This window comes from Myotis myotis, unplaced genomic scaffold (genome assembly GCF_014108235.1).
Source record: "Myotis myotis isolate mMyoMyo1 unplaced genomic scaffold, mMyoMyo1.p scaffold_m19_p_14, whole genome shotgun sequence".
NCBI classification, from domain to species: domain Eukaryota; kingdom Metazoa; phylum Chordata; class Mammalia; order Chiroptera; family Vespertilionidae; genus Myotis; species Myotis myotis.
In genome coordinates, this window is record NW_023416318.1 from 24,825,691 (window position 1) to 24,841,373 (window position 15,683).

Genomic DNA, 15,683 nt, shown 5'->3' on the forward strand with positions numbered 1-15,683 from the left:
AATGTTTTTATTTCTAAGAATAATCTGGCCATTATTTACATACCATTCTGACAGCAAATATTATTGAAGCAGATAATGACAATATAAAGATGAAAGGCACTCATCAGTCCTTCAGAATCTACAAGGAGATACAAGCCCATAAAACAAAATTTGCTGTAAATTATCTGAAAGCATTGCTATTTGTTATTTTGTAAATGTAGATATCTAAAAATAGTTTAAAACAAACGTTAAATCCAAAACATAGAAGCATTTTTGAATAAATTAATTAGAATTAGTGCATGCCTTAAATTGGCATAAAGTATGCATTCATTGTAATCAGTCAGTCAGTACTATTTATTGAAAGTCTGGTTGGTTCAAGCTTTGTACTCAGCTCCAAGATACGGTAGATAAGACAACATGCTTTCTTGTAGAGTTTAAACCTAGCAGACAAAAAGATGTTAAAACAAGTAAATTTTTTAGTTTACTTTTTAGTTTTTTTAAGTATATAATTCGTTGATTTTTAGTATGGCCACAAAATTGTGCAACCATCACCATTATCTAATTTCAGAACATTTTCATCATCCTTCCAGCCTCCTTTAGCAGTCATTCCCCATCTCCACTCCTTCCAGTTCCTGGCAACCACGAAGCTACTTTCAGTCGCTATAGAATTGCCAACTCCAGACATGCCATATAAACAGACTTACACAACTGTGTGACCTTTGGTGTCTGGCTTCTTTCACTTAGCAGAATGTTTTCAAACTTTTTGTAGTAGGTATCAGTACTTCACTTGTTTTTTTCCTGGCCCAATTATATTTCATTGTGTGGATATACTATATATATATTCCTCACCCAAGGATTTTTTTTTTCTTTTCATTTCAGAGAGAGGAAGGGAGACAGAGACAGAGAAAAACATTGATGTGAGAGAGAAACATCAATCAATTGCCTCCTGTACACGAACCCACACTTGGGGATGTGCCCTGACTGGGAATCAAACATGACCTTCCGGTGCATGGGATGATGCTCCAACCAACTGAGTCTCACTGGCCAGGGCACCATATTTTGTTTATCCATTCATCAGTTGATGGATATTTGGGTGTTTCTTCTTTTTGATTATGATGAATAGTGCTGCTATAAACATTCATGTACAAGTTTGTGTGTGGACATAGGTTTTCTAGTCTTTTGGGTAGAAATTCCTAGAAGTGGAATTGCTGGGTCATATTGTAACTCTGTGTTTTAACTTTTTGAGCAATTGCCAAACTGTTTTTCACAGTGGTGGAATTTTACTCTCCCATCCAAAGTCATGAAGATTTGTACCTATTTTTTTTTCTTCCAAGAGTTTTATAGTTTAAGCTTTTTAGGTCTTTGATCCATTTTTTTATATATGATGTAAGGTAAGGGTCCAATTTTATTCTTCCAGCACCATTTGTTGAAAGAAACTTATTTTCCTCATTGAATTGTCTTGACACCTTGTTGAAATCAAGTTGACTATAAAAGTAAGGGTTTATTTTGGACTCTTAATTTATTCCACTGATCTCTCTCCATCCTTGTGCAACTACTGCATTGTCTTGATTACTGTAGGTTTGTAGGAAGTTTTGAAAAAGGGAAGTGTTCTCCAAATTGGTTCTTTTTCAAGATTTTTTTGGCTATTCTGGACACCCTGCATTTCCAGGTGATTTCTACAATTGGCTTGCCAATTTCTGCTAAAAAGCTGCTTAGGATTTTGATAAAGATTACAGTGTAGATCAGTTTGAATAGCATTACTATCTTAATAACAATGTTTTCTAATCCATAAACATGGGATGTCTTTTCATTTAAGTCTTCTTTAATTTTAAGGCTGCAGTTCTGTTTGCTAGAAACTAATACTTTTTCATCCTTGCAGCATCAGTGATAAGCTCTTAAATTCCTTTGCAAAATAAAAAAAAAAGATTGAAACCCTTCTGTGACTTTGTAACAGCAGAGATTGCCTCTCAGACCTTTCTTTCGTAGGTCGTATTAATTTTGTCTTCTGTGCAACTATCAGGCCCAGTTGTCTCATCTCTCTTAGCTGTTCTCCCCTCTTTTCCTTCTCAGTGCTCTAACTTTTGCAGCTTAACTTGGCCACCCCGGGACTTGTGTCACCAAGGCTCTCAGGGTATTTGCTTTGATTCCTCTCATGTAGCTGTTTTCACACAATATGTGTGGGCTTGCTTATGTGTTTACCACAGCTCTCTCACTGATTGAAAAGACCTTATTTCTAGAAACCCATATGATAGATGGAAAGGAAGAAGTAGGTTAGGGTTTGCTGTACTTTCATGCAATTAAATTTATTTTAGGCTTTAATCACTGCATAATGCTGGACTATATACATGATTATTCCTGTATCAGCAACGTTAGGGAAATTGACTTGACTCACACCAAAGCACCAGAATTATGAACTGTTAGAATTTTAACTATTGTATAGATCTAAATATTTATTAAGCTAGCAGGCAGTATATTCTTACTATAAATAATTCTTATCTAGTCAATGAAACTGTTGGGACAAAAACTCTTATATTGGGCAATTTGGTTAGACTTTAATATATGTTGTGTATACCTCTCAAGTCTAAAGTCATTTAATCTCATAATCAGGTTTTACTGAGTAGATTTTAATGATGTAAGGAATAGTGATGATATTGCATTTAACTAGTCACCAATAGTGGTGATATTGAAGGTTACTATAAGAGTGTTCTTCCCCCTCCCCAACTGTGTACAATGCAGAGAGAGATGAATTGTGTTTTGCATGTGAATTCAAGAGCTCTTGGCACACTGCAGAATTCTCCCTGGGTTGTACATAACCCCATCTTGAGACCATAGGCCTATGGGTATTTGATCTCCATAGTGGCCCTGTGGCCATAGGCCAAGAGCAAAATTGCTAAGTTAGGCTTTGACTCCTTACTATTAATAAACGTTATATAACAGTGGGACATGTTTAGTTCTTTTTTTTTCTTTGACACCTAAATTTTTGTGGCATTATATACATATCTACTCCTAGAGGGAAGTAGCTTTTCAGGTAATCTTAAGGTGTTTTTTTTTTTTCTTAAGCTTCGTAGGACATTTTTGTTTTAACGATAGCCAGATTACATTACAATTTTGTTAAGTTTCTTAAAGAGCAATCTCTTAAAAGCAGAGCTGTAAAACTCATATGTGTAGTTTCTAGTAGCTTTCAGTTTCTCAACATTTTTTTGAATTAGTCGTTTTCTGTAGATAAATATATTTTTGTGTCACTGAAGTATCTCATTTTTGTGAGTGTATGCTAAAACATTCTTTTATTATTTGAATATATATCATGCATTGAATGAAGATGAAAACCTCAAGATGAATTTTCAAGAAAAGTTGTTTTGGATTAGAAGTCTGCTATGCTGGGCTTGGGAGATTTGATAAACTTTTATAGCCAGAATGATTTAGAATGTAGGACATAGATTTGCATTAGAAACATTTTATAGTAAATAGAAATAGATGCAGGTATTATTTTAATATACAACGTAGTGTATGAAGTTAATCTTTAACATTTTAGGTTTTGACTTTCCCTAGAGACCTTTTTTTTGGCGGGGGAAGGGGGTGAAGAGGAGGGGTGGAGCAAATACAAATGTGCCAAATCTAAATGGTTAAAATGATGTTCTAATTTCGATTTCTTCTCTTTTTATTTGTAGTTGTCGACCTCCTGTACTGGAGAGACATTAAGAAGACTGGAGTGGTGTTTGGTGCCAGCTTATTCCTGCTACTTTCATTGACAGTATTCAGCATTGTGAGCGTAACGGCTTACATTGCCTTGGCCCTGCTCTCTGTGACTATCAGCTTTAGGATATACAAGGGTGTGATCCAAGCTATCCAGAAATCAGATGAAGGCCACCCATTCAGGTGAGATGTCTGTAAAGCAAGGCAAACTTTGGCAACACTGTAAACAATTGTACTGAGACTTCATTCACGTATCTGTAGGGTTACAGGCATGCATTTTTTTACTGCTTAAAGATAATTGCAAATGTTTGCTGAAAGCTGTACCCAAAGCACCTGCTTTTGAGATTTTCTAGAGGTCATTTCATAGGCTCATGGTATAAAAAACTGGGTTTCTATGTCATTAGCCTAACTCTCCTACTTAGTAGTAATATTTATTAGAAGTAGGTGCTGGTTGTCTAATTTTACTTTAATGGAAGCTATATCTTTTTAACATGGTTAGAATTGGTGAGAGCTATATTTTCTTTATTGCTTACATTTTATGCTATCTGATGTTAAAAATACCTTTCTTTCCAATAGTATGTTTATATTTGTCTGGTATGTTTTCTCGTCATGCCTGTGTCTTTTTCTACCATTCCTTTTCTATCTAGTTTCTTCTCATTCCTTAAGCCATTACTTTTGTATTATCCTTTGGAGAGCTCCTTTATTTCAGCATCTCCTTGTCTCTAAACCATCATTTGCTTCCCTTACTGTTAGAACTAACACATGCTAGCATTATGTATCTCATTGCTAAATGGTACAAACCTTACCTTGGATCTTCTGCCTCACTTCATGCTTAGCATGTTTTTCCACTGCCTTTTAAAAATTGGGGTATAATTCACATAAAATTCAGTGATTTTAAGTATATTCACAGAATTGTACAAGAATCACCATCTCATTCCAGACATTTTTATCACACTGAAAAGACACTTCATACCCATTAGCAGTCACTAATTACCCAGCCCCTGAAGACCACTAACTCATCATGTTTTTAAACAGAGTTGTCAGTTTCTATCAGTAGCACCACTATTTATCCAGTTTTGAAGTTACCTTTGTTTCCATTTCATAGTAAACAAAATAGCTAAATTTTGTTGTTGCCCCTCCCCACCCCAGTTTAGACCAGGTATTCATGAATATACACTACAGCCTATAGCCATGGGCCATAGGCTGCCAGCTTTTGTAAATAAAATTTTATTGAAATGCAGCCATACTCAGTCATTTAGCTGCTTTCACGCTGTAATAACAGAAGTAAGGAGTTGTGACAGAGACCATATGGAATTTAACGCCTAAAATACTTACTCTCTGGCCTTTCACAGAAAAAAAATTGCCTACCCCTTGCTGGACTTCACTTGTTACCAAACTGGCTTCTGATTCCCTCAGATTACTCTAACGCTTACAGATGTTGTCAGATTAATTTTTCTCAAATAGCATTTTTATCACATTTTTAGGGACAGGGGCTTTCTGTTCATTATAGGATGAAATCCAGATATTGCTCTTTTGTCTCTCATTTATCCCTTCTAGTGTTTTGTGTCCATTTTCATGCTGCCTTTTTAGCTCCCCAGATGCCCTAATCTGTCGTGTTTTATTTGGTTCTGTGTTTGGTTTCAAGACCTTGCTACCTAGCTAACCTGCCTCTCAGTGATCTGAGAATTAACTCTATTGCACTGAGTATGGCTTTAAAATGTTCTCTAATTGTTTCGTATATGAACAATTTTTCAAATAGGTTGTAAACATTTAAAAACTGTGTTGGCAAGACAAGTATCTATTTGGGCACGAATGAGTCTGTAACCACCTAGGACAGTGGTCGGCAAACTGCGGCTTGGCAAACCGTGGCTCGAGAGCCACATGCGGCTCTTTGGCCCCTTGAGTGTGGCTCTTCCACAAAACACCGACTTCTGTGCACGGGCCACGAAGTTTCAATCGCACTGTACCCGTGCGCCCGCACTGGTATTTTGTGGAAGAGCCACACTCAAGGGGCCAAAGAGCCGCATGTGGCTCGCGAGCTGTGGTTTGCCGACCACAGACCTAGGACATTATCCAACTGATGTTAGAGGGAGGCTGGTTTTCAGTTTACAGGAAGAGACCTACTAAATTATTTGGTTTATTATAAAGACTGGTGATTTGTTTCTCTCCAGCTTTCTCTTCATACTGATCAAATGGTGATGTTACATAAGTTTTGTGGGAGAATCCAACATTTACTGAATGGCTCTTGTGTGTCTGGCCTTATATGTACAAGCAAAAGTTGGAGTGCAGGAAGTTGAAATTGCTGCTTCAACATGGCAGAGCCATATCATTTCACAAATCATTAAGGAATATGATTTTAATTAGTTATATTGGAATATATAAAAACATCATTAAGCCAAAATTTCTAAATTATCTACAGTATAAATTTTATACATCGTTGGATTTTAAAGAAGACTTTTGGGGAAAAAACTAGCAATTTCTGTCTGTATTCTTTATTTCCTTAGAAACCCTTTATTCTTAGCTCAAAGGCTAAATCATTGTATGTCACTAGAGGCCCGATGCACGAAATTCGTGCAAGGACCTTGATCCCAGCCCTGCCACCTCTGCCTCAGCCCCCACCCACTGTGGCTTTGTCCGGAAGGAAGGACATCTGGTTTAATTAGCATATTATCCTTTTATTATTATAGATAATAGTCATTATGAAGTAAATTCAGCCAACATGCCAGTTTAAACCTATAGCACGGTTTTTCCAACTTCTCCAGTCACACTTTGACATATCCTAGTAATGCCTTTGTTGATCATAGTTTTTCCTATCTACAATGCTTCTGTCACCTGGTGGTATCATTCCAGATGGGGCCAACTGACTGATGGAATATTCCAGTTTGTAAATAATGAGCAATTAAACTTGCATGATGGCATAGTGAATATAGAAACGAGGAAACATTTGGGGCATATTGCAGAGGTAAATTACAGAGAAAAGGAGCTAGGAAAGAGGAATGTTATTTTTAGTATAAATAACCAGTGTCCACTGACATGGGGAAGTGGACTGAATAAGGGACTACTTCCAGTAGATTCAAAGAATGCCTGGCACTTCTGACTGGTTCTACTTTGCCAAGATAAAATAGCTTCTTTGAAATAGTAACTAATGAAGCAACTCCTTGCATTGTAGACTTGACTTCCCCTTCCCCATTAGAGTTGTCTTCTTAAAGTTAATAAGTCCAGCTATCTCAGTATAGATTAGGGCATCTAAAAGGACAGTAACTATTATGTTTTACTGGGATTGCCACTATACTTTTGACAGCCTTTCACAGTCTGGGAATTGATATAAGGGGCAATTTTGCCTAAAGATTAGGCTGAGAGAGTGCCATATGTGGAAATGAATGGGATTTTTGTTAGGAAAACTTGATGAAACATATAATGTCAACTTGAAGAAAAAACCAAATCCATGAAAATGACTACCATTTATTGAGTACTACTTTTTGTGATTGTGCTAAGCACTTTACTCTTTGGATCCCATTTTATAAATGAGGAAACTGCGGTTTAAAGGGAAGACTAAATAACTTTCTGAAGTGACACTGCCAAGTAAGTGACGGACCTTACGATTCAAGGTTAGATCAGTCTGGCTTCAAAACATATCCTTTTTTCTATGCTCGTCAGCTGACACCGTATATCAATGAAATACCCCTTGCTTGGTGAATTTCTACATTGTGCTTAATTTGGAAACAGAAGGCGTTTTATAGTGAGATATTTTATTAATGTCTTCTTTTACAGATATGTAATTGCTGGATGCAGACATCCAGGGAGAATCACCCCAGTGACAATTATGGTGTGTTTTGTTCCCTAGGGCATATTTGGAATCTGATGTCGCCATATCCGAGGAGTTGGTGCAGAAATACAGTAATTCTGCTCTTGGACATGTGAACTGCACGATAAAGGAACTCAGACGCCTCTTCTTAGTTGATGATTTAGTTGATTCTCTGAAGGTAAGTTTATTTGCTTTTCATTTTTGACATATCCAGAATTTAATATCAAAAGAGTTAGGAGTGTCATTCTATTTTTCTATATTAAGGTAAATGATAAAGACATAATGAAATCATGTTATAGTAAACTTGGGTATCAGAATTCAGAATCCAATCAGCTATTTGAGATGAAGGAAAAGTACTTTGCCTTTAAAAAAAAAAAAAGTTATAAATCCATAAGAATTAAAGGGAATTTTGACAGTAAGGATAAAGATTAATAGATTTAATGCCAGATGTGCCTTAATCTGTTTTGATTTTGTTTTAGACTTGTGTGTGATTCATATGCACAAATTTTAAATTTCTTAGCTTGTGTGTGATTCATATGCACACGTAAGCTATTTCCTATCTTGGACTCTTTCTTGGCATGTTTATACTGCAAGAGCTTGAATATTCTGAAACACCTCAACTAATCTTCAGCTGGTAATTGTAAAGATTTTCTTTAGAGTTGGGATCTTGCTACATAGCAGCTGTTACAGTCTCACCTTGCAAGTGAACTCTCCCAAGGTTCAGACGGACTAAAACCACTAAACAGTCATGTAACATGAGCCCTAGCACTGGGGCCTTGGGGACATTTGCACTTCTTTATGTAGAACTTGCCATTGTGTTTTGTGTTACTGCTTGCAACTCTGCTTCAGAGACAGACTTGTTTCCAATCTACTAGTAAGCCTGTGTAGAAATGCACTGTGGTGGTAACTATCATCATTTTTCTTTTCCAAGAGTAATTAATGCACTGGTTTGCAATTTATCATGCAAGTCAAGGATATCACAGCAATAGGATGCTTGGGCCTTCAGGCCCAGTGAAACTATTTCTGGGCTGGCCAGAATAGGTTTAAATGCCCAAATTGCTTTTAACAAACATCTTAGCCTTAATAAGCCAATGGATAGACTTTATTTTCAGCTGTATGCCTCTCTCAGTATAAGACTTAGAGCCCCACTTAGTTACTAATAAGATTGATAGTAATAATTTACTTTTCCTTTTCTTACTTCTTGTGTATAGAGTGCTTGCATTTGGTGCTTATTTGTAGTAGTGCTTTGATGTCAGTCTGTAAATTAAAAAGATCGTGGGGTTTTTTTTTATTGATTTCAGAGAGGAAGGGAGAGGGGGAGAGATAGAAACATCAATGATGAGAGAGAATCGTTGATCTGCTACCTCCTACTCTCCCCGCACTGGGGGCCGAGCCCACAACCCAGGCGTGTGCCCTGACCAGGAATCGAACCGTGACCTCTTTGTTCTTGGGTTGGTGCTCAACCACTGAGCCACACCAGCCAGGCTCTTTGTTTCTTAATACTGGGGAAAAAAGACTTCCATTGAAATTATAGTTTACTACTTTTTCTCCTTAAGGGTTAGCAGTACTTTTGAAAAGAAAAAGTAAAAGAAGAAATTTATATGAATGACTTTACTGAGTAGCAGTATTTGGCAAGTCCAGAGCTCAAGGAAAGCTGCTTGGTAACTTCCCCAGAAGGCGATTCTTTTAGGCCTCCAAATAAGTAATAGTTGTTTCAATTTATTAGCACATAGAATGAACTTTGCTTTTTAAAAAATTTTGCATTGAATTTTATTGGGGTGACATTGGTTAATAAAATTATATAGGTTTCGGGTATACATTTCTGTAATTCACTCTCTCTATATTGAATTGTGTGTTCACCACCCCAAGTCAAATGTCCTTCCCTCACTGTTTATCCCCCCCTTATACCCTATTCCAGGGGTCCTCAAACTTTTTAAACGGGGCCAGTTCACTGTCCCTCAGACTGTTGGAGGGCCGGACTATAGTTTAAAAAAAAACTATGAACAAATTCCTATGCACACTGCACATATCTTATTTTGAAGTAAAAAAACAAAACGGGAACAAATACAATATTTGTATTTGCATGTGGCCCGCGGGCCGTAGTTTGAGGACCCCTGCCCTATTCTTACTCCCCCAACCCACTTTCCCGCTTATAATCACCATAGTGTTGATCTTCATATTTAGGTCTCAAAACCTATTGAGGCAAAAGAATAAGGCAGGGGATCTTTTTCTCCAGATGCAAAGGTGCTGAGTTCACACTCTGATAATATACCCGAAGGGTCTGTCCTTCATCAACCTTGTGGTTCCTGCTGCGTGGGGTGTACCACCACAGTACATTCCTACACAGGCAGAGATGAATGTTTTCTTAATGTCGTTATGTGTGAGGAGTACAATTCCATCTGTTTGCTTCCACTCAATAAGGCGACTAGAGAACACAGAATACTTGCTCAAAATGTCTCTTATTGAAAAAAGCTGATAAAAAAAACTTAGTGCTCTTGGACTCTTCATAAAAATGACTTAACATTATTGTCTTTCTAGCGAGAATTCCTTGAGCAATTTTCACTCACTTTATATAGAGAGCATTTTTTTTTTAAAGAAAGTGATTTTTTAAGCTTTATTGCTATGTGTCTTTTAGCCACAGAAGATGGTAGGAGTCATATTTTCTCTCCCAAAAGCAAGCAAAAAAAAAATGGTTTTTTTAAGTTCTCATTGTTTTTACCTTTTCAATGTAAAGGAAAGTTGGATTTGCCTTGATTTATTTCCTTGTATTCAGATTTTAAATCTGTGGAAAGTTTACTAATAACCCCCATCTCTCCAGTTACCAGATGAATTTGTGGAACACTCAGTTTCTTTAATTTTTAGGAACCTGCTTTTTATTGGAATTACTTTGATTTTAAATGATTCATAGCTGGGAAAATGGAAACCACCTTAATTTCAAGAAAATACAGTGGCAATTAGTCTTCATTTATAATTTTTTTTTAATTTAGAAAAATAGACATTGCATCAATCTCTGTGGCTCATTTAAAGTAATAGCTTCTAAACAGAAATTTAAGAGTTTCCTCTAATTCATTGTCTTCTTAAATGTTTGGTGCCCTTTAAATTCACATAATCTACATTTCTAGATTCTGGGTCACAATTACCACTACTTCTATTTGAAACCTTCTTTCTCAGAAATTGAAAATTTTAGAGCCACTATTGTTAGCACACAAAACTTTTCCTTCTTCTTGCTTATTACCTTCTTGGGGCAGTGTGAGGGAGGAACCTATCTTTCAAATGTGATGGAAGAAATGACCAAACTTCAGGGTTCATTAGAGCTTATGAAATAGACCTGATGTGAGACAGTGGTTATCATTGGGCCTGGTCTAGGTCTCCTCTGGTGGATGACTTGGACAAATAAAAATGTGTTCTGCGCATCTCTCCTTTTAAATTCTGTATGATCATCCCATTTGTTCTGCTCCATTGCAATTATAAAATTCTAATTCTTAGAAAATATTTCAAGCGTCCATAGATGGAGCAACAATCCATTTCTCAAAGGATTAATTCTAGGCAACTATTATTGGAAAATCATTGACAAAATAGTTGTAATTCCATTTAGTAGAACTTATTTCAAAAATTAGTATAAAATTTCATCACAGCTTAATGTTTTGACCAGTCCACCGGCTTTGTTTTAAAAGTTGTATTTCGTAAAGTGGGTTTGTTCAGTTGGATGCCAGATATAAGGTGAGGGAAGGAGATGAACGAAAGGCGAAGTAAAGGAGGATTGTTCTCTAGTAAGATTAGGTTGTGAAAGCTGTCTATGTATCCTTTTCTTGGAGTCTAATATATGTTAGTTTATTAGTACCTGAGGAGTCAGAGGCTGGATAGATTTATTTAACCTAGTATTTGTCAGCCTTGTTTAAATTAACACCCATTAGTACTGGAAAACTAATATAAGATACTTGAACAAATTTAAACCACCTAGATAAGGTTTACTTCCATTTCTGTGATTGACCTTTTGTATAAGGGATCGTTGATAATGGTTCTTGTTTTAAAACGGTCCTCACTCAATCTTTGCTGCACATTGGAAACATCTAGGACCTCTAGGTGCTAAAATTTTTACCTGGGAATGGAGGGTGAGGGGTTCCAACCCATGAAATTGTGATTTAATTTATCTGTGGGTACTGCCTGGAGAATTACTGTTTTTAAAAGTTATGGCATTGTCCTAGCTGGTTTGGCTCAGTGGATAGAGCGTCACCCTATGGATTGAAGGGTCCCAGGTTCAGTTCCAGTCAAGGGTACATGCCTGGGTTGCAGGCTTGATCCCCAGTAGAGGACATGCAGGAGGCAGCCAATCAATGATGCTTTCTCATCATTGATGTTTCTATCTCTCTCTCTCCCTTCCTCTCTGAAATCAGTAAAGATATATTTTTTTTAAAAGTTGTGGCATTAAGTGGTAAAACCCTGGGTTATAGTTTCTCCCCACTCCCAACCCAACCCCTGCTATAGAAGAAAAGCATATGACATCCCTGCTGGGCTCAGCTTTGGGGCTTTTTGAGTAAGGCTTTGAGTTTAATTAGAAGGTTTTTGACTTTTGAAACCTCAAGTCCCAAGAAAAAGTCTAATTTTATTTATTAGATACTAAGACCAGATGTTTTAGGCAAAGGTTCTTATTTTTCTGTCACATGGCTTTGGGTGGTAAAGGCCAGATTCTGTACAACAGCAGTCTTGTGATTTTCAGTGAAAATATATGCTAAAATTGTAAGAACATTTCTAGCTATAGTTGCCTGAACATTAGCCAAACCATAATGTTCCAGAATACAATCTTAAATCTAAAAGTGAGGGGGAAAAAGCCTGAACTCCAGAAATAGCTGACCCAAAAGAACATTAAAATCTAGCCCCCGGGCTCTTAAGTTATTAACATACACATTTTGATAGTTTCCTTTCTGGTTTCTTTGGCTCACAGAAATATTAGAAGGGAAATGGGCTGCAGGAAATGTGGAGACAGTCAAAGTGATACTGATGAATGAGGCTGAAGATGTCAAAAGAGGTCAAAGTGCTTAAAAATGCAGAAAAAGTTTAAAAATGTCAGAATTGCCAAAGTCGTTTCTGAAATTCTGTTAAGTACCCTCCCTTCATTTTCTTTAAAAATGCACCCTCCACCCCTATTGAGACGTCATCTAATAAAAATCTGTAGAACTTTTTAATGAGGTATGTGATACACAGTCAAACCTCATTTCCCTGGACAAAAGACAAACAAGACATGGCCCTTGTCCTCTTTCATCAAGTATTTGTTAGAGCTTCACTGGACTTTGTCCCTCTTTCCTCCAGTTTCATTGCTGCCCAAAGAATTGAACTTTGACTCCCATGGTTTATTTGCATTGGCTGTAATGTTGCAAAGTATTTGCACGTGTTTATTGACCTTCTTCTGCCTCTTTATAAAGCGTGCGTACTCATGATGAATTCCCATGTATAATGGTTACTCTACGTCAGTGGTCAGCAAACTGCGGCTCGTGAGCCACATGCGGCTCTTTGGCCCCTTGAGTGTGGCTCTTCCACAAAATACCACGTGCAGGCGCGCATGTACAGTGCGATTGAAACTTCGTGGCCCGTGCACAGAAGTCGGTATTTTGTGGAAGAGCCACACTCAAGGGGCCAAAGAGCCGCATGTGGCTCGCGAGCCGCAGTTTGCCGACCACTGCTCTAGGTGGTTTCATGGTATAGCAGAGCAGATAGATTCTGGAGTCAGGTAAACCTGAGATCACTGCAATCCTGGTCTGGCAACTTGCCTCTTGGTTTCCTCCACTGTAGGGATAACAATAGCGTATAACTTTTGATGAGATTAACTAACCTAATGTAAGTTAAAACAGTGGTAGTTGCTGTTTTGTTATATAACAGTTACAATAATTGTGTATTTGCTGGATGCTAGTTCTTACCATCACTCCTTTCTCTTTGGGCAGAGTGTACTCCATGCAACCCTTAGCCCAGTATTTTTGTTTTAGGCGTCTGAAGTGTCACATTTTCTTCAAACTTAGCTGCAACATTTAAATATTCTGTGATAGCATTTAAAGATGTGAATTTGTTTTTTCTCTTAAAATGGGGAAATTTGGTTACATTGGCCTGCAATAATTGCATGGCAACCATCAGTGGAGCTGGGCTGCGGGTACCTCCTGGAGAGGGAGAATGCATGCATTTGTTTGCCTCAGTCCTCCCCTGCAGACACTTGAAGCCTCCCCCTGGAGAAGCCTGGCTTTAGGGAGTGTCCTCCAAGAGGCAAGTGCAGTGACCCTTGAGTCCCTTAGGTAGCGTAGGTGTGAAGTTTCAGGCTTCTCTCCTTGTGGGCTTGGAGTGGGACACCTTGCCAGTGACCAAATTAGGACTTATTTTTATCGTGTGTCTGTTAGTATCTGAATTCTGTCATATAGGGTGCCTTTATTGCCAAAGCAATTTCTTCTAAAATGTGGCAGGTGGACTCTTTTCCCTTTAGACTTGTAAGTGGTAATGGAGGAAAATAGCCCTGTTCCTCTATAGTAAACTTGCTCAAGTGCAGAAATTATATTTAGCTTCTGCAATAGGAGTTTGTAAAACTAGGGGGTTGGGGGGAGGCTTGCTAACTAGAGTCATGCTTCAGACCTTTACCAGCGGTTCCATAGGAGTTGCTAAGACCAGGGCCGCATTTAATTTTTGATTTTCAATTGACAGGTGTTTGTTTGCTTGAACAATTAAAATTCAGCTGTAGGGGTGATCAGTGTTGCTATTTGTAGAACTGATGGTGGGGGAATCCAGAGTGTCCTCCTAGCCCAGTGATGGCAGACCTGACACGCGTGTCAGAGGTGACACGCGAACTCATTTTTTTTGGGTTGATTTTTCTTTGTTAAATGGCATTTAAATATATAAAGTAAATATCAAAAATATAAGTCTGGTTGCAAATACCAAAAAATTTCTATATGTGACACGGCACCAAAGTTAGGGTTTTTCAAAATGCTGACACGCCGAGCTCAAAAGGTTCGCCATCACTGTCCTAGCCTGTAGTAAAGAAGCTTACTACAGCTTGATCACCATAATTACTGCCCAGTACCCAGCTCATAGTAGGCACTCAGTGAGATTTTGTTGCATGTAGAAAGACCAAGAGGGTGGCAAACTATCTGGACCACGGCCTGTTTTGTACAGCCTGGGAACTAAGAATGTTTTTTACATTTTTAAAGGATAATATTCAAAGAATATGTGACAGAGAGCTGGGTTAACGATGGCTGTTAAAACATGCATCCCTGGGCAAACAGGGCCTCTGAGGTGATATTTTTGGTACCTGGAACTTAATCTGTTTGATAAGTCCTCCCTGCCCTTCTGTTACTCACTCAGATGTCTGACCTGTCAATGTCTGAATTACTCAGCTCATGAAGATCTAAAAGCACTTAATTTGTTAGTACTTAAAATCAGTTTTAATAGTGAATTTTCACAGTACTTTTTCAGTCTTCCCATTTAAAAGATAAATTCTGTCTTAGAACTGGAGTTACTATGGTATAGCTTTGGCATGTTTTCTGATTTCAGAGAAAACAGAATCGACTACTTGGTAGTATAGTCCAGAGAAAATGAATCAAATCTATTTTAATTAGGATTCTAAAATATCCATGTTACTATACCAAGTCTCCAAGGACTATGCCTCTACTAGTTTGGCATTTACGTGGGATGCTTTTATTTGAAGCTTAATTTAGTTTTTAATAGGCTAACATTATTTTCTTATAGTTTGCAGTGTTGATGTGGGTATTTACCTATGTTGGAGCCTTGTTCAATGGTCTGACACTACTGATTTTGGGTAAGTCTACAAAAGCATTGGAATGAAAAATTGCAGGGGGAAAGAAGTGTGTATAAGGAGATTAGAGATTTTATGAGAATATTCTTATATTGTGGGAAAAATAGAGGAGGTATGTTTGAGGTTGTGACCTCTTTAAATAAATTGCTGATACTATTTATTGACATGCTACTTTAATTCCCAAAGACTGCTCTGCTCACAGTGACAAAGCAGGGCAAGGTGGCCTTGCCTGTATTTTATAAAGTCTGTGTGGCATGATTGGGAGCCAGGAGTGGTTCTTGCAGCCTCCTTGGTTAATTCATTGCCCTGGCGTGGCCCCCCCCCCCCCCCCCCCCTCCCCGCAGGGGCACCCAGGAGAGCCTGGCCTGCTTAGGAGTGTTGCGGGTTTGATGGCTTTTCAGTGTTTGTCCCCTAAATCAT

General features: G+C 37.8%; 1 protein-coding gene across 5 annotated transcripts in view; it reads left to right on the plus strand.

Moving 5' to 3' along the window:
• The window catches only part of RTN4 (reticulon 4), a 56,297-nt gene that overhangs the window by 38,915 nt on the left and 1,699 nt on the right, over positions 1–15,683 (plus strand). For all 5 annotated transcript variants that reach the window (XM_036334546.1, XM_036334547.1, XM_036334549.1 and 2 more), the window contains 3 exons: positions 3,648–3,855; positions 7,517–7,655; positions 15,197–15,266. In XM_036334546.1, the coding sequence (XP_036190439.1) occupies positions 3,648–3,855; positions 7,517–7,655; positions 15,197–15,266 (417 nt within the window). The remainder of the gene's footprint in view (positions 1–3,647; positions 3,856–7,516; positions 7,656–15,196; positions 15,267–15,683) is intronic.